This window comes from Pan paniscus, chromosome 6, assembly GCF_029289425.2.
Source record: "Pan paniscus chromosome 6, NHGRI_mPanPan1-v2.0_pri, whole genome shotgun sequence".
NCBI lineage: Eukaryota > Metazoa > Chordata > Mammalia > Primates > Hominidae > Pan > Pan paniscus.
This window is the reverse complement of record NC_073255.2, coordinates 44,237,633-44,259,711: the sequence shown is the minus strand read 5'-3', so window position 1 is coordinate 44,259,711 and position 22,079 is coordinate 44,237,633. Positions and strand designations below refer to the sequence as shown.

General features: G+C 39.8%; 1 protein-coding gene and 1 long non-coding RNA gene across 5 annotated transcripts in view; one reads left to right on the top strand and one right to left on the bottom strand.

The window, feature by feature from the left end:
• POU6F2 (POU class 6 homeobox 2) overlaps positions 1-22,079 on the bottom strand; it is a 491,076-nt gene that overhangs the window by 43,653 nt on the left and 425,344 nt on the right. For all 4 annotated transcript variants that reach the window (XM_057302852.1, XM_057302850.2, XM_057302851.2 and 1 more), the window contains exon 6: positions 18,509-18,649. In XM_057302852.1, the coding sequence (XP_057158835.1) occupies positions 18,509-18,649 (141 nt within the window). The remainder of the gene's footprint in view (positions 1-18,508; positions 18,650-22,079) is intronic.
• Positions 18,903-20,648, top strand: LOC130541696 (uncharacterized). Its single transcript, XR_008955784.1, has 4 exons — positions 18,903-18,915; positions 19,130-19,232; positions 20,241-20,319; positions 20,463-20,648. It is a non-coding gene; the product is annotated as an uncharacterized LOC130541696 (long non-coding RNA).

The following is a 22,079-nucleotide window of genomic DNA, read 5'->3' as shown; positions in this document are numbered from 1 at the left end:
AAGATTTTGAAACCTTGAACTTAATAACAGGAACAGTCAATTCCTACCAACAGGGACAATAGTTACGATATCTAAAAAAAGGTCAGAAGAGTCAGGAGAAGTTTTGACATGGTCATTGACAGTTAGGTTAGCAAGGTTATTCCCATTAGTAACCATAAATATTTACAAGATATAACAAAGATGTGCTTTTGTGGCTCTTCATTTCCTCTATTATGTTTAATTAAACACCAAACTCCCAAACATGCTCTTGAACAGTCTTTTGTTTGTGTAGTTATTGGGGAAGAAGAAATCTAGTATGTTTGCCTGTGTTTTCCAATTACAAATGATGAAGCAGGGAGAAGAGATTCTATTAGATCTTAATGATGTTAAGACAGGATGAATAATGCCAATTCCAAAAGTGCTTTATGGGAATAATTTGCGTATAGAGTATGGCCTGAACCCTAGTTATGCAGCCCAAGAGCAGCAAACCTCGTAGAAGAAAGTCCACATCTCAGGGAATTGACACGTCTCCCAGGTAGGAGTCAACTCAGTGGATACAATGATCATTCTTATCGGACTTGAATATTTCTCGGGTCCTTTGGCAAAATAAAGTTAGCAGCCTCGGCCCCATTCTGAACAGTTGACAGTTCCTACTACAATAATACTACAACTGAATCTAGCACACTCCACACTCTGGAGGCAGGTGTTGTGTTTTTTTTGTGTGTGTGTGTGCTTGTTTTTCCTCAAATTTTTAATTTTAAGATGCAGCATAGTATCTGGGGTTACAAATTATGAGATTTGCCATGTTCTCTTTTATCTGGGTTTCCACTCGAGCTTTAGGAAACATTGATAGAAAAAGGATTTGATCCTGAACATAATCAAAAGAGTAAATTAAATTGACACAAGATCATATTACATTGAGATGAGAATTAAGTGAGGAGTCATTGTAACCACCTTCTCGGTCTATTCCTGGAGTGATTGGTGGGCAGCAATCGGTGTCTAGGAAATGTATCATTTTTTTGAACACAGTGTAGGTGCCTGCCACGAACACATGTTTTAAAATTATATCTGAATTATATATCGGCATAATGAAAAGCATACTGGAAAGTTCTGGATTACTTAAGGCTAACTGATTTCTCTACGGTACTTTTTTCCTTCTACTGCTCTGAATACTTTTTACTCAACTAGGAAGTAGGACAATGAAAACAGGAGATGGGGGAGTCAATTGCGCAAAATGTTATCTCCAGCTATTGTCAAGGTTCAGCTGGGCATTGCTATGGACTGAAGATTTATGTTCCCCCAAACTTCACATGTTGAAACCTCACGTCCAATGTAATGGTATTTGAAGTGAGGCCTTTGGAAAGTGATTAGGTCAAATGGGATTGGTGTCCATATAAAAGAGACCCCAGAGAGTTCCCTGGTCCCTACCACTATGTAAGGACACAGCAAGAAGATAGCTGTCTGTGACCAGGAAGTGGGTCCTCACTGAACACTGAATCTGCTGGCACTGTGATCTTGAATTTCTCAGCCTCTAGAACTATGAAAAATATATTTCTGTTGTTTGTAAGCCATCCAGTCTACCATATTCTGTTATAGCAGCCAGAACAGACCAAGACAGGCATGATGTTGGAATCAACGTTGACTGGCCTTCTCTGTAACTAAGGGGAAATACTTAGGGATACAAAGTAGTTCTCCCAGAAAGGGCCAGATAAGCAAGATGCTCAGCACCATATGTAATTCTGTTTGGGCAAGGGAAGTGGAATTTCAGGCAACTTTTTGGAAATGGACAGAGAACTTGCCATTTTGTTTCATGCCTGTCTTCTCCTGGGAAATGTATTGCTTATGGTTAACATATACTCGAAGGTTTAAGTATATAAGCTTGGTTATGTTTGTACAAATATTAATAATTACATATTAAATGTATGCCAATATAGACAGTGGCAGCATTTTCAATGGCAGAATCCCCTGCTTTATTCTGTGATGGCTTCAAAACTAAGAGGTTGTTTTATTCATGCATTCGCTCATGTACAAATTCATCACTCACTCACTCACTCACTCACTCAGCAAATCCTTTCTGAGGGCCTCCTGTGTGCCTGGCATGGGGGCAGGGCATACCACATTGTATTAGTTCCCACTATAGAAGACCAGGATGTTACCCAGCCATCTGAATTTGTGTAAACACTCTCTTTTGGATTAGCAGGAGTATTCTGTAAATCCTCTCTTAAGGCACCAGCAGCCCACCAGTGGAGAAGAAAATCTAGGCTCCCTGTAGGCAGGACAGTCAAGATGGTAGCAATTTACATAAAACTGAAACCTGCACTGTTGACAAGAGTTCAATAGGTTCTTTTCTCCTCCTGGAAACTGCTGCAACTGTCAATGACTTTAGGTGATCTCCTAAAGTTTCTCCTTTTGAAGACCAATTACCTGCTCAGATGTGTTTGCTGCTGGACAGCCGAGTTCACCCTTCGTTGAAATATGACCTTATTCTGTGGATTGAAATGTCTACTCATTTTTATTCCAATTAGAATTCTACAGATATGGAAATTAAAATATATCCATAGATGGGAACTTTTTGGGAAGATGATGTTGCTGCACCATTGTTGATGGCACTGTCAGGCAGTTTTCTAGATCTTGAGAGTCCGAGAAATATCTGACTATTCTGAATTTCATTTTAAAGCCACTCTGTAGGAAGGAAAATGACCAAAATGCCTATGTAAGTCAGGTAACAATCCGGACTGAGTTATTTTATGGGGGGTAGGTGGGAAGTCGATCTACTGGGACTTCTGGTCTCTAAGGACATAAATTGAAGCCACTGATTTCCCACTGGAGAGCAGACATGGCAGGCACATGGTGGAAAATGACCTCAACTTTGCATAGCACAATTCTCCTCCTCAGTGGCCACACCACAGTCATAACCTCTGCACACCTTGAGTCCATCACAAGGATCCTATGCATTTCTTACTTGTAAACAATGGCACAGCTCCATCACGCTCCCAAAAAGTTCCCATCTGTGGATATATTTTAATTTTCCTATCTGTAGAATTCTGATTTGAATAAAAGTGAATGGACATTTCCACCCACAGTTATTTATAACAAGGGCACATGAGATATCGCATAAAAATGAATTCCTTCAAGCCACTGTGACCTTGGTTTCCATTTCTAGCATCTTACTTATTCTTTTTTTCCTCACTTATTTATTTATTTGAATATTACTTATTCAGTGGGAGGAAATGAAAATATTTGTAAATATGATCTAATGCTTCAATTTCCAATTCTTCTTAGTGGTTTTACGTTTGATTATATTTGTCCACTAGAAAGTTTTAAGAATGTTCCAGGTACTAGAAAACAAAGACACATTTTTATGGATAAACTGGAAACATTTCTTTTCATCATTCTTTCCTTTTTTCCCCAGTGACTACAAATTAAACTATGGTTTCTTTTCATTTTCTTGATAGCTGCCAACACTGTCAAATTGCTAAAACATTTTTTCCCCCTTAAAAGAGAAGCACAACTGTGGTGAAGCCATCATTTTGCAGAAAGACCAACTTCGTGAGCCTTTATATGGCTTGGCCTAAAACTTTAAGTTTTAATACCAGCAAAAATATCTAGAATTTGCAGAAGTATTTCTGCTTCTGCCTGTTGATGCCAGATTAAGTGACTAAATCAGATTAAAGTTATTTATTGCTTGGGAGAACACCTGTTAGTTTCACTCAGCTTTGGTCCTTAGAAGCTTTAGTAAACATTCCTAAATAAACCACTGGACCTATGAAATGTTTATATTACTTTTCTTCCCAAATGAGAAAAAAAAGAGCTACAGCAGTGGTAGCAAACAAACAAACAAACAAACAACAACAACAAAACCCTAAATTTGGACCAGTGATCTCCAATATTCCAAGTTTTTTGGAGGAATAGGAATTGGTGAAGAAAATGTTTGGCAATTGCTTTAAGAAAATACTGTACAAATTTAGCATCCCTTTGTGCTGTGTTTATACTCAGTGAGCACATACAAGCTGTAAAGCTGAATTTAAATTAGGATAAACAACAAAACAAGCCTCTAAGAAAAAAAGAGGGTGGGGAACGAAGCATGCCAAGTGCCATTAAAGATGCATCTGTTCATCACCACTCAGTTTCATGAGTCCAAGATGATTCATATGCTTTCTGTGAAGAGAATATCCATTGTTGTGGCAAAATTAAATGTATTTTGATACTTGCATGCAATATTTATCTATCTATTCAATCAGAAAAAAGTTGTCCTCATCACTCAAACATATATTACTTTTTCAATTTCCTGTTAGTAATTTTTTTTAATGTTCTTTAGGGTGAGACCACAGAATTTCTCATTTCTCACAACAAAGACTGTAACTCATAAGAATTATGCTGATGAGTTTTTCTCGTAAAATTGCATCCCCATTTTCATAGGTGACCAATCTGCAGCCTTATCCCTAATGATTAGGCAGTTTTTGATAGATGTATGCAAAGAGGGCTGGATATACTCTTCCAATTGTGGTTTCTCATAGTTTTCTAATTCCTACTTTAAATGTCCCTCAGAAAAAGAGTATTTGCAAGGCACTTCAAATTTGGTCCTTGTGAAATATGATTTCTTATTGCTAATAAACCAATTGATAAATGTAATGATTTTCTGACTGTCCTGTTTTAAGCTCAATAATTTATAATTTATGCTGATAGCATGAATTTTGGCATTTTTAATCTCAAAAGTTAGTTTCGAAGTACAGCCTTGTCAGGAACATGTCTCACAGCCTTGCCAGATGATATCATTCACAGACTAGCCATATATATTATTAAGTAATGGAAAAGCTGGAATAGTGATACTTACATCAAAGATCCATTGACATGTTTAGCTACAAAACCATTAACTTAATCCATAACTCAGAATTTAAAAAAATCTATTTAACTTTGCTAAAAAAATTGGAGCATTTTAAGCAATGTTTGTAGTATCATATTTGGTTTCTGAGATGGTAAGTTTTTAGTACTTTCTGATTCACCTAGGTTCTGGATTTCAGGAACCAGTCTAGATGTGCAAAACCATAGATACTATTCCCATTTCTACTGCCTTATCTCCATGTGAGCCTAGAGGGGCAGAAACTCTACTTTTCAAATATTTAGAAATGTGTATGATTTTATAGTCTCAGAAATCAAAATGAATTCTCAGAGTCTGGAGTAGCACATACTATGTCATTTCCTTTTGTGTTCATTGAAGGAATTTGTGTATCACCTTTTAAACATAAACATTCTTTCTTTCAGTAATGTAACCCTTTGTATTAAAAATCCTAAATAGTTCTTTTATAACCCAGTAATACTGAGAAGATCCTCATATTAAGAAGGCTTCCATTCTAAACTTGCAAGAAAGTCTTCAAATTCCATGTGAATTTAAAACAGATTTTTGGTTTTGTCCATGTTATTTGCTCCTTCCTTTTGGTTATCTAGGATAGTTTGCTGACATTACTTGCAGATTTACTGAAGGCAGATGGGAATGTTTTCATTCTAGACCATCAGAGGAAATCAACAGTTGTTAAATGAGCCTAGCAGGTAATATCTCTGTGGCCCTGCCTTTTGATTAAATAAATTACAACATTTTGTTATGGAGAAAAGTGAATGCTATTATGTCTAGCAGCCACATAGTCATGTCATAGAGGCAAGCTAGGCATCACCTAGCCTGTTGCTGCTGCTGCTGCTAATCTGAAGAAAACAAGATTGTCCAGCTTACCCGGTCACTAATGTGTGGGCAGCTGACTCAAAATCATCAAACTGGTCTTCTCTGCCTGCTGGCGGGACCATGGGTTTCAAGACAGATGTGAGTGCCAAGGATTTAACATCCTTTGTTACTTTTACTTTTTACAACAACCCCAAAATGTTAGCTGTTAAAACAATTGAAGTGAGTTAACTAAATAAACAATTGCCATTTTCATCAGATACAGTAATGCTGGATGACCCACTTAAAAGCATATCCACATAAAACTTCGATATATTAAACAGACCCTACTTTAGGCCAGGCACGGTGGCTCACTCCTGTAACCCCAGCACTTTGAGAGGCTGAGGTGGGCGGATCACTTGAGGTCAGGAGTTTGGGACCAGCCTAGCCAACATGGTGAAACTCCATCTCTATTAAAAAATACGAAAATTAGTGGGCCGTGATGGTGCGTGCCTGTAATCCCAGCTACTCAGGAGACTGAGGCAGGAGAATCGCTTGAACCTAGCAGGCAGAGGTTGCAGTGAGCAGAGATGGCGACACTGCACTCCAACCTGGGCAACAGAGTGAGATTCAGTCCCAAAAAACAAGCAAAAAACCCAAACAGACTCTACTTTAGATCAGCCACCCTGAGTGGGTTAAAAAAAAAAAAAAAAAATATATATATATATATATATATATACACACACACATATGAAGAGAGCACTATATTTATGAAATGACTACTATATGGTAGGCACTGTATTAGGCACTTACACACATTATGCTGAAAGCAGCTTTGCTTCAGAGGAAAGCTGGGCTTCAAAGCAGCCAGATCTGGGCTCAAATCCAGGCTCTATCATTTACTGTATGGCTCTGGAAAGTTGGTTAACTTTTCTTTCTTTTTCTTTCTTTCTTTTTTTTTTTTTGAGACAGAGTCTCACTCTGTCACCCAGGCTGGAGTGCAATGGTGCGATCTCAGCTCACTGCAACTTCCGCCTCCTGGGTTCAAGTGATTCTCTTGCCTCAGCTTCCCAAGTAGCTGGGACTACAGGTGCCTGCCTCTATACCTGGCTAATTTTTGTGTTTCTAGTAGAGACATGGTTTCACAATGTTGGCCAGGCTGGTCTCGAATTCCTGACCTGAAGTGATCTGCCTGCCTCAGCCTCCCAAAATGCTGGGATTACAGGCGTGAGCCACCGTGCCTGACCTGTTTAACTTTTCTGAGCCTTCAATTCCTCAGCTGTAAATTAGAGATGATAGCGCAAAATCATTGTGAGAATGAAATGAAATGATGAATTTATGCAAAAATGCTTATTGAATAGCATATTAGCATATATGAAATACTCCATTCAGGCCACAGATTTTATTACTGTATTTATGGTCTTTATGTGCCAGATGCCGTTCTAGCCACTTGGTTCTAGCTGCAGTGAACAAAACAAAATGCTCTGAATTATTATTGCAGTACAGTGATTAAAAGCAATCTCTATTAGACATAACTGAGTTTGAATCCAGCCATTTCTAGTTGGGTGATATTGGAAGTTTCTTAATCTGTATAATGGGAATAAACCATATTGTGTGTGGTAGTAAAGACAAGTAATATATCAAGTGCTTGGCACATAAATAGCTGCTTGGCACATAAATAGTGCTCAATTAGTGGCAGCAACATATTAATTTATTATTGCTATTAATACTAATCCTCCTAACAAACTTGAGAGGAATATATTGGTGTCATTTCATGGAAGAGATAACTTTAGCTGAGGAAGATTAAATATCTTGCCAGCGGGGGCAGAGCTGCTTGCAGATGAAGTCAGGATTCAGATTTGTCTGATTTGAAAGTCCATGTTCTTTATCCTGGGCCACCTTTCATGTGAGTACATGGACATTTGCACTGTCCATCTCTGTTACTCTAAGGAGATTGGTTTATTGTATCTATTGGCAAGTATCTCATCTAGGGAGTGTGCAACATTTTTTTCCTGTTTGTGTATCTTTGTGTTGTTTGATTAACAGCATTTACTTACAAATATAAAGCTGCATCACATCTTGACTTCACTGTAGTATTCTGAACCCTCCACCTGATGACATCTTCTCAGGATCTATTTATATTGTTAGTTATACAGGTAGGAAAGCTTAGTTGATGAGATAAATGGCAATTTGGAGTAATGGCTAGTGCACTAAATTCAATTGGGTCATTCAAAGGCCTACATTTGAACTTAATCTGGCTCCTCTCACTGTTGTGAGTTGTGACTTTTCCATTCCTACCTAACTGTGATTTATTTCTCATTTCTTTCTTATTGGCTCTGTGAGTTGATGACATCTTTAGGAGTATTCATCATGTAACAGCTCACAGACCAACAAGAAAGTTGGGTGCATTATTGGGCATATGGTGTGGTAAATGATATACTGAATGTTTATTTGAAAGTTTGATGTCACTCACATGTGAATTTAATGTTTTCTCCTCTCTGATAATGCTCATCTTAACTATAAACATAGTCTGCAGATGGAACTGATGTTGTTCTAGGATGCTAAATCAAAATTCAGCACTTCCTCCTTTTCTTGTCCGCCCTCCTTCTCCTCAAATCAAGTTTAATTTTCATTCTATAGTTGGAAAAGCTGAGATATAAATGGCTTCCACTCCCATCCCTGACTTTTTGTTAAATACTAAAAAGGAGCCATCATCAACAGCCCATTGTATGGTCTTATTGATACTGGAATTGGTTCAGGATATAAATAACATATTTCCTCAATTATAGTATCCCCCTCAATTATAACATTTCAATGATCACTTCTTTTTTTTTTTTTTTTTACATTTTTAACATTTTTGAAATTAGGCTACTTCTAACAATTGATATACTTGTTAAATGTGGTATTTTCTTTCCTCCTCTCCAAAAATCACTGGTATGACTTTAAGTGTAATTTAAAATCAGTGGTGTCTTAGACTCAAAAGAATTCTTGTAATTCTTGCTCTATCAATCCCACAGAGTAAGAAGACTTAAAATACAGCATTCGATGTTTCTCTTTTTCTTTGGAAGGGTTTACCTCATTCTGGGTGGATCTAGAAATGTGTGGGGTCTTGCCACATTAGGAGCTCAACCAATTCTAACATCACTGTGCTGCGTGGGACAACAAAATCTTCAGCTGCAATCTTCAGCCCAACAGAAGATTCACTGGGATAGGGTTTTCTATCGAGCTCTGAAAGGCTCATTTGATGAGTGCCCATACGAAGCACTCATCATGCATTTCTTTCCTCATTGCTACGTTGCCTCACTGGAAGGCAGGACACCTATGGACACCTTAAGGCGATTTTCTCTGGCAAGAAGTGGAGATCTGATACAGACTTTTCAAGAATGTCTCATTGCTTTAGACAATTCCCTGACACTACCTGTCCGGTTTCTTTGATTAGCAAACATAATCATAGTAAAAATACCAGTCAAAATACCCTGTAATTATTCGGTAAGGTTTACACCTCTTTACAGTTTTCTAGTGTGTGTGTGTGTGTGTGTGTGTGTGTGTGTGTGTGTATGCCTTCAAGAGAAATCTGTGAGGTTGACAGAGCAAGAATTACAATTGCCATTTGCAGACGGAGAAATGAAGGTTCTGGAGTTTGTGACATGTCTGCGGAACAGCCAGGAAATGAACCAGGACTCTGAACCCGAGAAAATCAGGGTGATATGGAAAGATGGGAATGGACTTGGAACGCAAATCTCAGTTCTGCCACTTCCAGAAGATGTTATCCCAGGGAGTCACTTAACCCTTGATGTCTTGAGAATTTGCTCATTTGTGCAGCTGAGATAGTCAAACCTACCATGAACTGCTCTGTTAGGATTATAGATTATACCAGCCCCAGGGTGAAGGCTTAATGCATGGGAGATATTATTTTCATTGTTCTTTTCTGGAAGTCACTTGGCCCAAAGGAACATTCAGCTAAAGCCTAGCACTCTTCTAAGAATTAAGCCAGTTAAAGAGCTTTGCACACAGTAAGAAGTCATGTGAACATTCGTTATAGTATTTTGCCATAAGGGGGCACTAATTGGAATGTAAACTATGCTCATGAAAGAAAGATCTAATATGTCAGACTAGCTCTGAGGGAGCTGTTTGTAAATGGCATCTTGTTACGTAGTACCTGTTTAGAATTATAGCTGTTATTTAGGTAGCTTCATTAGTTAATTGGTCCTCTCCTATCCTTTAGACAGACAGGATGTGCCAACAGACTAGATTTAGGAGCCTCCACAAGAAAACGTTTCCCAATTCCCAGGAAAACGAAATACTCATGGATAAAAATTAAAGAGATGGGGCAGGAGCGGTGGCTCACGCCTGTAATCCCAGCATTTTGGGAGGCTGAGGCAGGTGGATCGCCTGAGGTCAGAAGTTCTAGACCAGCCTGGACAACATGGTGAAACCCGTCTCTACTAAAAATACAAAAATTAGCTGGGCGTGGTGGTGTGCGCCTGTAATCCCAGCTACTCGGGAGGCTGAAGCAGGAGAATCGCTTGAACCCAGGAGGTGGAGGTTGCAGTGAGCCGAGATTATGCCATTGCACTCCAGCCTAGGCAACAAGAGTGAAGCTCCGTCTCAAAAAACAAAAACAAACAAAAAATTTAAAAAGATAAACAAAACGCTGCAGCAGCCAGAAGTGGGAAAAGTGACAGCATCCCAGTTCTGCTTTAGGTGAGAGAGAACTTGGTCCTCTCTAGCTCAATCTTCAGAGAGAATCCTGCAAACTAGATTTCTCACTGTGCATTCCCGCACACCCATTTTATGGTACATGGCAGCTTGCACTGCTGAGTTTTGCTGGGGAAGGAGGGTAGAAAGAAAGAGTTCAGAGAGGGCTTTCCTTTCAGTTCTTTAAGTTAACCCTAAAGCGATTGATAACTCTTTCATTTCAGAAATGTGGTGGTGGGGGGCGGGGTAGAAGGATGGAGGGCGGGGCGACCTTGGGCGGGTCCGCACCCGCAGTCTTAAGGAGGCACAGCCCCGCGCTTCTGCTGGGGCTCTGACGTCCCGCGTGTCCGCAGCTGGGCCGCCCCGCAGCAAAGCTTCCTGTCAAGTCCGCCGCCCGCGGAGTCCCTGCGCATCGGGGCTCAACAGCGCCATTTACCTTCAAGAGGGTCCCAGGCCTCAGGACGGCGAGGGCACTTCCGCCCTTCACTCCACAGCCGCCCCCTCCACTCTCCCTCTGCCCGGGCACTGCAGGAGAGCCCCTTCAGCGAGCGCCTCGGATCGTCCCACGTTCATTTGCCCTCGGTTTGCATATTACGAGTCCCTGGGACTTTTGGGAACAGTTTGAGATCCCTTATCTCTGCAAACGTGTTATGTAGGTGTGTGCCCTCAAAACAGCACAGAAATCACCGCGAAGCCCCGGTTGCAAAGGAAATCCCCATTGGAAGAGGTTCTGTTCTGATTTAAATCACTGTTTCGCATTTTTAAAAACGTGGATAGGAATGAGTGTGAATGGCTTCCTGCAGCATTTTTTGAAGTGGGCTCTGCCAGCGTGAACTCTGGGAAGTGTTCGGTTGGGGAAAACAGGGTTAAGAAAGTTAAAGGGGTTGCTGGGGTGAAGCTCGGTGGGGCAGCCCTGCCGCCTGGCTCCGCCCGCGGGTGGGTCACACGCGAGACGGCTGCGCGGCGCTGCCCGGCTCCTCGGACCAGGGGACCGTCGTTTGTGGGGCATCTGAGGGGCTCGTTATTTTCCCGAAGCGCACATTTAGGGAAAAACGGCATTAATGCAACTGTTTCTCCTGAAATGAGGAACTAAAGCTCTCAACTGGGCTCTAAGGGGAAATTTGGTATGTTAGTAGAAAGATTGAGGTTGTTTATTGTTTTATCTTTATAACTCAGATGAAGTCAGGGTAATATTCCTATAATGTTACTAATCCCATGAACATATATATTTCCCAGTCTCTAGAAAGAGCTGATTTAAGAAATGTTATTCGATTTTAAAAAATGCTACTTGAAGTATATAGTTCACACAACGTGACTTAATTTTTACACCTTTTAAAATAAAATTTCCTACAATGACATTGCAAATGAGACAATACAAGCTTTTTCAGATTTTTTTTTTGGCTTATAAAAGATGGCCAAAACCATTAGTTAAGCAAAGAGATATGAATAGATTGCTCTGTTCATAATATTTGTGAGAAAACATACAGACACCAACTCTGAATTTTCAACAAAACATGTCTGATTCTTATTTATTCAAAATATAGAAACAATATAGTCTTTTGCCTTTTTTGTATTTAAAAATGGTATTATTCTGTACATATTATTTCGTATCTTGCTTCTTCAATGAATATTTTGGAGTAAAAATGCAGAACGTGCATGGAAAGTGTTCATTTTATCATGGTAATCACCTTGGGAATGGGAGAAGAAGGTGCTACGGTTTCAGCTGTGTCTGTCATGTTTTGTTTCTTATTTTTTCTTAAAAATTTTTAAAATTAATTAATTAATTATTTTTTTGTGGCTGCTTCCCGCGGCTCTTACCCCTCTGTTTCTTTTAAAAATAAGCAAGAAGGCCGGGCGCGGTGGCTCACGCCTGTAATCCCAGCACTTTGGGAGGCCAAGGCAGGCGGATCACGAGGTCAGGAGATCGAGACCATCCTGGCTAACACGGTGAAACCCCGTCTCTACTAAAAAATACAAAAAAAAATTAGCCAGGCGTGGTGGCAGGCACCTGTAGTCCCAGCTACTCGGGAGGCTGAGGCAGGAGAATGGCATGCACCTGGGAGGCGGAGCTTGCAGTGAGCCAAGATCACACCACTGCACTCCAGCCTGGGCAAGAAGCAAGACTCCGTCTCAAAAAAAAAAAAAAAAAAAAAAGCAAGAAAACTGAAGCTAATATGGAAAAAATTGTTAATATCTAGGTGGTTAAACAAGAGTGCCTTTTGTATTGTTTTGCAAAAATTATTTTCTATACATTTAACATGTTTCATTGTTTAAAATGAAATAAAGTAATATATGTGAATCTCCCTAAACTCCTGATCAACTGGCTTTGGCAGGATATTTCTAATGCACCTCATTTATTTAGTCACATAGTCAGAATTACACATATTTCTTTTCCATGGGGTTTGAAAATAATTTTACAAATGTGTTAAGCTATGGCTTTGTTAGTTCTTTTTGGCAGATCTAATAAAACCTAGAGAGGGACTCAACACTCACTGAATAAATTCATTATATCTCAGTCCTTTGGCTGAGATTTGCATTTACTACAACTTTATCTTCATTTATTTTGCAGTGATTTGCTTTAAAAGATTCTCATGTATTTAAATGATGGGCTAATTACTTTAGCAACCCACAGTTCAGGGTTAATTGCTGGTTTTTCATCCTAAGAGAATAGCCATGATTTATTAAATGCTTATGGCATATATCAGGCACTGTGCCAAGCACTTTTTCTACCACATTTAACCCCGCAACAAATATATGTGAGAAGCCTATCATTCCTGTTTTACTGGTGAGGAAACAGAGGCCCAGAAAAAGGTTTTATAACATATCCAAGGTCCACACAACTAAGAAGTGACAGTGTTTGGGTTCCAATAAAAGTCCATTCTTTTAGCTACTCTCTTGCTCTCTGGAGATGTTATTTGTCTTATTACAACCCAGAGCAACATCTCCATCTGAACGTCACGTTGCTTCAATTCTAAGATACGTATTTTTAACCATGTTTGAAAGTGATGACATTGGGATGGCCTTCCAGTTGATGTGTCCATCTATGATGCTGGTGGTGTTCCTGCCTCTCCATCCACACCTCTCCAGCCTAGAGCTTTTGAATAGAGTTGAGTGGCAATCAATGGTTTTGTACAATCAAAGGCATATCCTTTAAGTCATAATGCATAGGCTACTGTTAGAACCATTTGATTGCTTTTCTTTCGTCATGGCCTTGTGGTCATTTTAGGAGGCAGCCCCTATCCTACACTGATCCAGAAAATCCTTCCAAATCTCACCAAACCAACTCTGCTCAGCTGTCATATAATAGTATGTGCGTTCTTGAGTAACCTGACTAGGTAAGTCTCTTTACTTTTCCTTCTTTTTAATACATTGAAATAATAATTTTTAGTTGACTTCCCCCCCCTTGACTGGCTTTTTAAGGACCAACGCGTTTGACTTTACTTGCTGCCACTTAAGAAAATTTCACAGTGGTCTAGGACTTAATTTCATCAGGAAACATTCTGAGCTTCAATTAAAATGTAGAATGCTTTCTTTAGCACCAGTATATAATAAAATTTCATTTGCTTTTACTTTTCTGCAATAACGCCAATAAGGAGATATTGCCAGGGGCACCAGGGAAGCCAATTCTATAGCTGAACAAATCGATAGTAAATCTACTTGCCAAATCTTGAACATACCCACTGAATAAGTGTTAAGAGCACATATATACACTCACATTTTCCCTCCTCCCTACTGAACTATCCAAGATAAGAGTAAGATTTCCTTAAAATAACTTAATGTCCTACTACCAAGATTTTCACATTCTCAAACTCCTCACACATACACAGACTTCAGCATGGGTTTTTGTGCACAGTTATGAACTGAAAACACATACCATCTTGATTAATAGGTAGCATTTATTGGATGATAGCATTATTGAGTGATGATTATGTGCCTGATGCCATTCTCAGGACTTTAGTCCTAGGACCTGGTGTTATTATCATCTCCATTTTTCAGATGAAGAAGTTGAAGCACAGAATAAGGAAACTGCCCAGTCTCACAGCTGGTGGATGGCAGTCTGGCTCCAGAACCCTTTCTTTTTGCTTGTACACTGTACTGCCTCTTGCTGCATGTCCAGATCAAATATAGCTTTCCAGAAACTATGAGTCAAAACTCTTAACAATGATGATGATGATAATTATGCAATCATTTATTGAGAATACCTGTGTACTCAGGCACTGTGGTAGGCTTTCTCCACACATTATCTCATTTAATCTTCATAACCTAGGAGCTTAGATTTTATTATCCTTACTTTATAATTGGCAAAACCGAGGCTCAGAGAGCTCAAGTAATTTGCCCAACGTCACAGAGCCAGTTATGGGCCAACCTGGAATTCAAACAAGTCCACAGCTAGCACCCGTTCCATTGCCCACCTGCCATACTTGCATGATTTCCAGATCCAGTAAACAAAGAGAACTAGGATGTTTTTCTCAGCAATGCCATAGTCATGATCAATTTCATGACTACTAATGTCAGGAGGACACATGCTACCTTCCCACCTCAGAGTGGAGTTGGGTACGATATAACTTTAGAGCCTTTAACATCCCTGGGTAAGATATGTACTTTATGATTTTATTTATTTATTTTGGAGACAGGGTCTCACTCTGTCACCCAGGCTGGAGTGCAGTGGCACAATCTTGGCTCACTGCAACCTCCGCCTCCCAAGTAGCTGGGACTACAGGTGCCTGCCACCAGACCCAGCTAATTTTTTTGTAGAGGCAGAGTTTCGCCGTGTTGTCCAGGCTGGTCTCAAATTCCTGGAGTCAAGCGATCCACCTGCCTTGGCCTCCCACAGTGCTGGGATTATAGGCATGAGCCACCATGCCTGGCTTCTACTCTATGACCTTAGAATGCAGTATTTCTGTTCAAATTCATAACTCTATTGAATAGTGCCTGTTCTTTGAATTAATGACACACGAATGGGTGGAGTTAGAATGTTATAAAAACAACTGAAGTTTTTCCTCCATGTTTGCTCAAAATAACTACTGGTTGGGGAAAAAAAGGAGCAGGAATAAAATTCTTCAATATATGGAGATTTCGTATCTCTTTAAATTTACTGATATCCAGTTAACAGAAACAGAGTCAGATGCCAAGATAGGGAAGCAAAACTGCCAAGTCCCAGGAGGGGGGATTTCTTTCTGTTGAGAGTTAAGGGCCAAGACCCTGACGGAAGATTCTGGCATGTCTCCCCACGTGGGGTGGACATCTGCCCAGCCGAGGAGGCAGCCTTAGGACTGCTTGCCCTGCAAAAGTGCACCACTGGCATAGGCTGTGGGCCCTGTGAGACACTGGGTATGTCTCGTGGCTGCCTCATGTAGGTTCAATTTGAACATTAAGAATGAAACTATGGCTTAGGTAGGTTAAGTCATGGCTCCAAGATCATAAAACCAGAAAGAGGTGGAGCCTAAACTCAATCCCAGGTAGGTCTGAATTCAAAGTCTTAACTACTGAATCTTGCTTTTTGTTTCCGGGTAGCCAAAAGAATCTAGAGGAAGGGGAGGATCAGAACATTTCTGATAAGAGAACCCCCATCTCACCCCACCCTTCTCAACAGACCTAACCTCACCAAACTATCAGTAGAGTAAAACATGCTTTCCACACTTAGGTTTAGGTTTTAATGTGATTACTCTTGGGTGAACTTCCAAATGTAAACAATAGTTGATGTCAAGAACTCAAGTGAAAGAATCTTTAAATATATTCAGAGTTTTCTCTTTGTACCTTTTCTGGGAAAGTGCTATGGAGATTTTTAAGAAATTGAAAATGGGCTGGGTGGAGTAATCCTACTTTACATGGTATTTTGAGCAAGGCTAATTGTAAGAATCTGGTTCCAATGTATTGCTACCTTTTGTGCCATGTTAACATAAGCCAAAGGAATATGCACACACACAAACAAAAAACACAAAATTTTTGCCTATCTCTTTTGGTGTAATTTGACCACAGGCTGTTCACCTCACTTCATAGGGCCACACAAGTATCTCTGTGCCAACAGTTGTAGGACATGCACCGTTTCCTGGGAAGATAACCGGGTTTATATTCTGAACATCAAAAAAACAAAAAACAAACAAAACCAACCATATCACTACATGAATATGGCCAATTATCCACTGGAAGTCTGAGTATTTTAACTCTTGAACTCTTTCTGCACTAGGTGGAAGACATGACCCCACTGGGCACATGTGTTAAAACTTAAGATTTCATGAGTAGGCATTATTGATTTTTCTGTGAATGTAATTTTTTTCCACTTTAAGAGGTTTGTGTACCACATCAAATAAATGATCACACCACAGTTTCTAAAATAAGATATTTTAAAGTCAACTCTTATTCAATGTATGCACAGTACCAATCAATCTTCTACTTGGAAGATCATTTTCTAATGGGTACTTATGGGCTGGGAAAGCTATCCCTGGGGTTTGGCAAAGGCCAAAAAAAGCAAGTGTAGTAACTCTAGCTCCTGAGAATATTTAATTGGCAAAGTAATCAGCCCTTAAATCATCAGAAGAATAAACTCCTAATAATTCCTTCTAAATAATAATGGATTTTCTGCATCACAAATATTCAAGTGATGGAGCATATCAGTGTATTTTACTTAGATGTAGGAACAAAAAAATCAGAAGGAAATATCTGTCAGTGGATATGGTTTCTATCTTGAACTCCTAAAATTTACATCTCAAGGGCCAGCTCCCTGGCAGGAGTGAGGCAGGGTGTCCTATTTCTGGGCACAGCTCTACGAAGCAGCGACCTGATGTGAGTATGAGTTATAGATATTAAAACCAACTTTTCCTCTACACCAATACCCCATCCCTCCAGAAATCTTAATAGGCTTTTGAGAGCCTCCATTTAGAGCTGGCTGCATAAAATGATCTTTTGATGAAAAGGGATTGGAACAAGGGTTAAAGCAGACATTGAAAGGTTACTGTAGAGGGCACAGTGTTCATACAACCCTCCTTTAATATGTGCGGTGTGCACCTGTGATAAGATGATTCATTACATGGGGCCTCTCTTTGACAAGCTCCATCTCAGCCCTCGGGGTTCTGACGGGACAATCCTGCACCCGCCCAGGAAATAAAACAAGGTCAGCTTTTTTTTCCCTGGGATGTAGACAGAGACGATTTAGCTTATAATGCATCTTTGTTTACTCTTTATGTAAAATAAAAACAGGGTTCAAGACATCGAAATGCCTGCTCTCCACAGAACAGGCCAAGCAGGGAGTATGCAAACACACTGCTGGGCAAATAGATAAGGTTGGGGGGAAAAGTCTTTGTGAGAATGCTAGCTCCTTCTCCCTTGGATTTCATGATCAGTCACACTGGAGAACCAAGTGTCCTAACCACTGGGCTCTGAGACAGGCCTTCAGATGGAGGGTACCCCGACATCAACGGCTTCATCTTGTTTGCTTTTTATGCAGCTTTTGGGTTTATTGGGTTGTCTGAAGCTCTTCCAGGATCTAGTATGAACATTACGTGGCACATTAGCAGCGTGAGGGGACAGACCCTCTCTCATGACCTGAGGAAAGTTTACTACCCCTGACATACTGAAGTAAATCAACAAGCATGCCAGAGGTTGCCTGGCTTCCGTAGGAATTGGCAGGAGGCCAGGGGCCATGGGGCTGACTTGCAATTGGCTTCATTCTAACTCACCCCTTTTCTTTGTTGCTTTTACAAGACTTCTTCATCACCTTCCCATATATTCAAAAATTGGCTTTGTTAAGACTAATTTTGATATCTCTCTCACAGCAATTATGGAAGGAAACTGATCAGTTTCCCTCATTATCCAAGTTTTTCCTTAAGTGAAAAGTAAAAAAAAGCAAAACTGACATTTTATTTTTAAGATGTAACTTTTTTCTTTTTGAAAGAATGCCCCTGTAATGCAAAGTAACTTCTTCATATAAGGTCATAACATGAGTCATAGTACAGAGATAAAAACAAAATAAAACTTTGACAATCTAGAGGTAGGAAAAAAATCTTGCTTCTAAAATATTGAAACACCTCCCAACCCTTCTCCTATTCTTGACATTGCTAGTAAACATTATTTAGTTGCCTCGAATAGATGCGGTTACATATCACTGTCATGCAAAAGAAATTCAATTCCTTTCCGAGTTCAATCTGCCATAAAAATGCACTCTTGTTCCCATCTCCCACTCACCTGTCCTTGTGCATTAGTAACTAGTTGACCTGTGACCCCCTGAAGACTGGAGAGGGCATTGCCAAAGGCCTGTGAGCTTGCTATGGAGCTCATGGCTGCTGCAGCCGCTGCAGCCTGACTTGCTAGTGGATTATTAACCAGCTGCAAAGAGAGAAAAGATCACCATGAAAACCACCGAGAGGCACAGGCACAGCACACGGACACAACATTGACTCTGGGGAGGTAGTTCTCGCCTCAATTCGCTCATGCAAAGGGCCTGGAACCCACCGGAGGGGTGTGGCGAACATTCCCCCGGAAGCTCTGGGGTAGGGGGATGATGGAAACGAGGCTGGAAGGAAAATGTTGGGGAGCTTGATGGAGCCTGGGTTTAGGGCTAGCCCAGGAGGGAACGAGCCTGAACTTCAGGGGTGAGGTGGGCTGTTAGGACCTCCTGGGGTGGAGAAATGATTTCGCAGAAGCCCTCTAGACTAAATAAAACTCAGGAAATATCTTCTTTCCCTGAGGTAACCAGACAGAATAGGAGAGTAAACAGGATGGGGATCGGGGAAAGAGAGGAATAGATTTTTAGGATTTCTGCGAATGAATTTATCATTTCCATTTGTGAATTGCAGTTTCTTTCAGGGACATCGAGCGAGGCAGGTGTTCCACCCCACTTTCTTGTTTGAGGGGAGAAGGAAATCAAAGCCAGTAGAAATGGAATTTATGGCCTCTGTGCTCTCAGAGGGTGAGTCTAGGGCTGCGACAATTTTGGGGCTTTAACCTAAACCACAGGATTCAAGGCCAATGAGAAAGGTTGTTCGATGAATGGTCAGATTGACAACTGCTTGCTGTTGTAGCTGATATATGGTCTTTCCTCAGCCTCTTTCCTGGGACAAGAGTGAAACAGGGAGGAAGAAAGAGAGAGTGGGAGAGAGACCTGCCGGGGAGGAGGTTATGGCTGCCAAAATCTGTTTTTCCATGGAGACCAATTCAATATTCTCCTTCCTGCCAATTTTCCACGCCACAGGTTTTCAGGCCTTCTGACCATGAGGCAGAAGTGTGGCTTCAACTAAAATCTGCATTTAGGTTAATGACTAGATATAAATTCAAGAAACATTTAAACTATTTTCACAGTATTGGTTTTGATACATGAATTTCATTTGTATTTATTCTAGGGTGATTTTTTTTCTCCCATATAGTTTCTCTCAAGTACAACAATTGTTGTGTTGGAAAGAATGCATTTTCCATCACCAGTTCCCACATCCATGAAATTCCTGCATTTTTTCAGAAACCTGCCATGACTAAGACTTGGTGGAAAAAAATTAATGCCATACCTAATTCAAGTCTTGGAAGCTCTTCTAAAAATGCCACTTTAAAAACTTTCCTTTCTTCATTTTCTGTCTCAGTCTCTCTTCTCTCTCTCTTTTCCTTCTTCCCTTCAAATCATATTTTATTTCTTAATTTCTTTGGAAATTTGCCTAGAGATTATACTATCTTATGAAGAAGGAAATATTAATTATCAGAGAAAACATCAAAAAGGACAGGAATTTAATAATTATATTTTCATTAATGTGGTATCTTTATCTTATCGGTTTCTTTATTCATTTATAACTAAATTTCACATAACTGTTCTTCAGTAATTCTGCTGACCCAGCACATTTTTTAAAAAAATGAGAATCCATTTTAAGTTGATTACTTTATGTCTTTTGCCTTTATCTCTCTCCTAAAAGACAATAATGATTTTCTTTTTAAGGAGAAAAAAATTCTCACTCATCAGCCTAAAGAGAAACCCTGTCTTATCCCAGATTACCACCATGGGATTTAAAATTCAGGTTGGTCTTGATTTTGATTTTTGGAGTATGTCTTTAAAGGATAGATGGGGTAACTATGCATCCAGAAGTAACTCTCCTTGTTTGTAGACTACCTGAAGTGAGAAGAGTTCATAATGTGTTCTTTTTTTTTTTAACTTCTGAAGTGAGAAGACTGCTTGGGAAATACTGTCTCCGAACTGCCGGTACAGACACTGCCCATTGGTACAATATTTTTAGGTCATCTATCAATTGCCATGTTTGCATTTCTTTCATGCAATACAAGTTGAAATCATAATGAAATTCTTGAGTTTCAGGAATATCTCAAAATAAGCTTCTTCATCCTCAACAAATGATTAAATTATGTTCAGTTGGATCTTAGTGTTGACTATGGATTTGGTCCATGAATTTTGGGTGAACAATTTAAATATCTACATACAGAATGCTTTCCGAAAAAGATAGACAATTATTTATATTTAATGAAATGAAAATATTTTTTATTAATTGCAAGGCATTTCCCTAACATCTATGTTGATCAAAAATTCATATAGGAAATTATAGAATTATTCTCTGGATACCAAATAGCATAGATTGAGAATTTCCTACATTTAGGACACTAGTGTGTTGTTCAGATATAGTCCCATGCAGTTTGCTGCAAATTCAGGTATTGCATAAAGGATAAACAATTATTCTGAATACAAAACAAAGTCTCTACTTAAAAGTGGGCTTCTGAGCTTTTGTGTTTTGGGGTCAGAAATGGGTATATTTCAACTGCTTTGGATGGCTGCCTTGGCAACCACAAATATATAGGTTTGGCTTATTTTTAATGCTTATTTCCTCTGTATTCTGGTCCTAGCTTAAAATCTAATTTGGTCCTCTTTTTGCTGCCTTTCCCTCTTAATGAAGCAAATGCCAACTCAGATGACTCTTTTACTTCCTACCGTCATTCCAGTAGGTCTTTGTGGAAGTTGTCTGGGTTCTGGGGAGATGCCCTGCTGTCCCTGTAGAACTAGAGCTAGAACCACAGTCACGGAGTGTGGTGTGCACAGACAGTGGGTGCAAGCCAATCTGTAAGCTGATGGCATTCCAGGAGGACCATTGGTGGTGTTGATGGATGTAACTTTATACATACATATCTTTTGGCTTCTCTGTCTGTGACTGCCAAGGCAGGGATGTAATATGCATTAAAATATGTGGGAGTGAAGTGGAGGGGGTGGTCAGGAAACCACACGTGTTCTTCTCATCACCTCGGGTCATGTCACTCTGTATTGTCCCCAGTCATATCATGTTAGCACTGCTCCTATCAATATTTCTTGATTGGAGACTCTGGGTAGATTTGGACAGCGGGGAACCCAGGAACAATAAATGCACATAATGAGCATGTTATTGTTCCGGGACCAACTGGATATTTTGAAGCTGCTGCCAAGTTTATGCCTTCAGATCTTTCACTGCCAATGTACCTAACCAGCAAAGGATGGCCCAAATGAAGTCTGACTGTAATACAGGTCTTGTTTTCAACAGACTAGCTTAAAAACATGATGAATTCTGGTGTATGCTTGTTGATAAATGTGGAAGCTTTCTAAAGGAAGGATTTGCAGAGGGCTAGAGTTCTTATGTTATACACAAATGGATTCTGGGCCTTGAATACATCAAGTTCTACTTCTGGAGTCTAAATCCCACTAAGAGAAGCATTGATATCTTAAGACAGTTTTCTCATCCCTGGAATTTTAGAGAATACAACAACAGAATAATTTTTTAAAGTAGTTTTATGCCAGTGAGGAAGG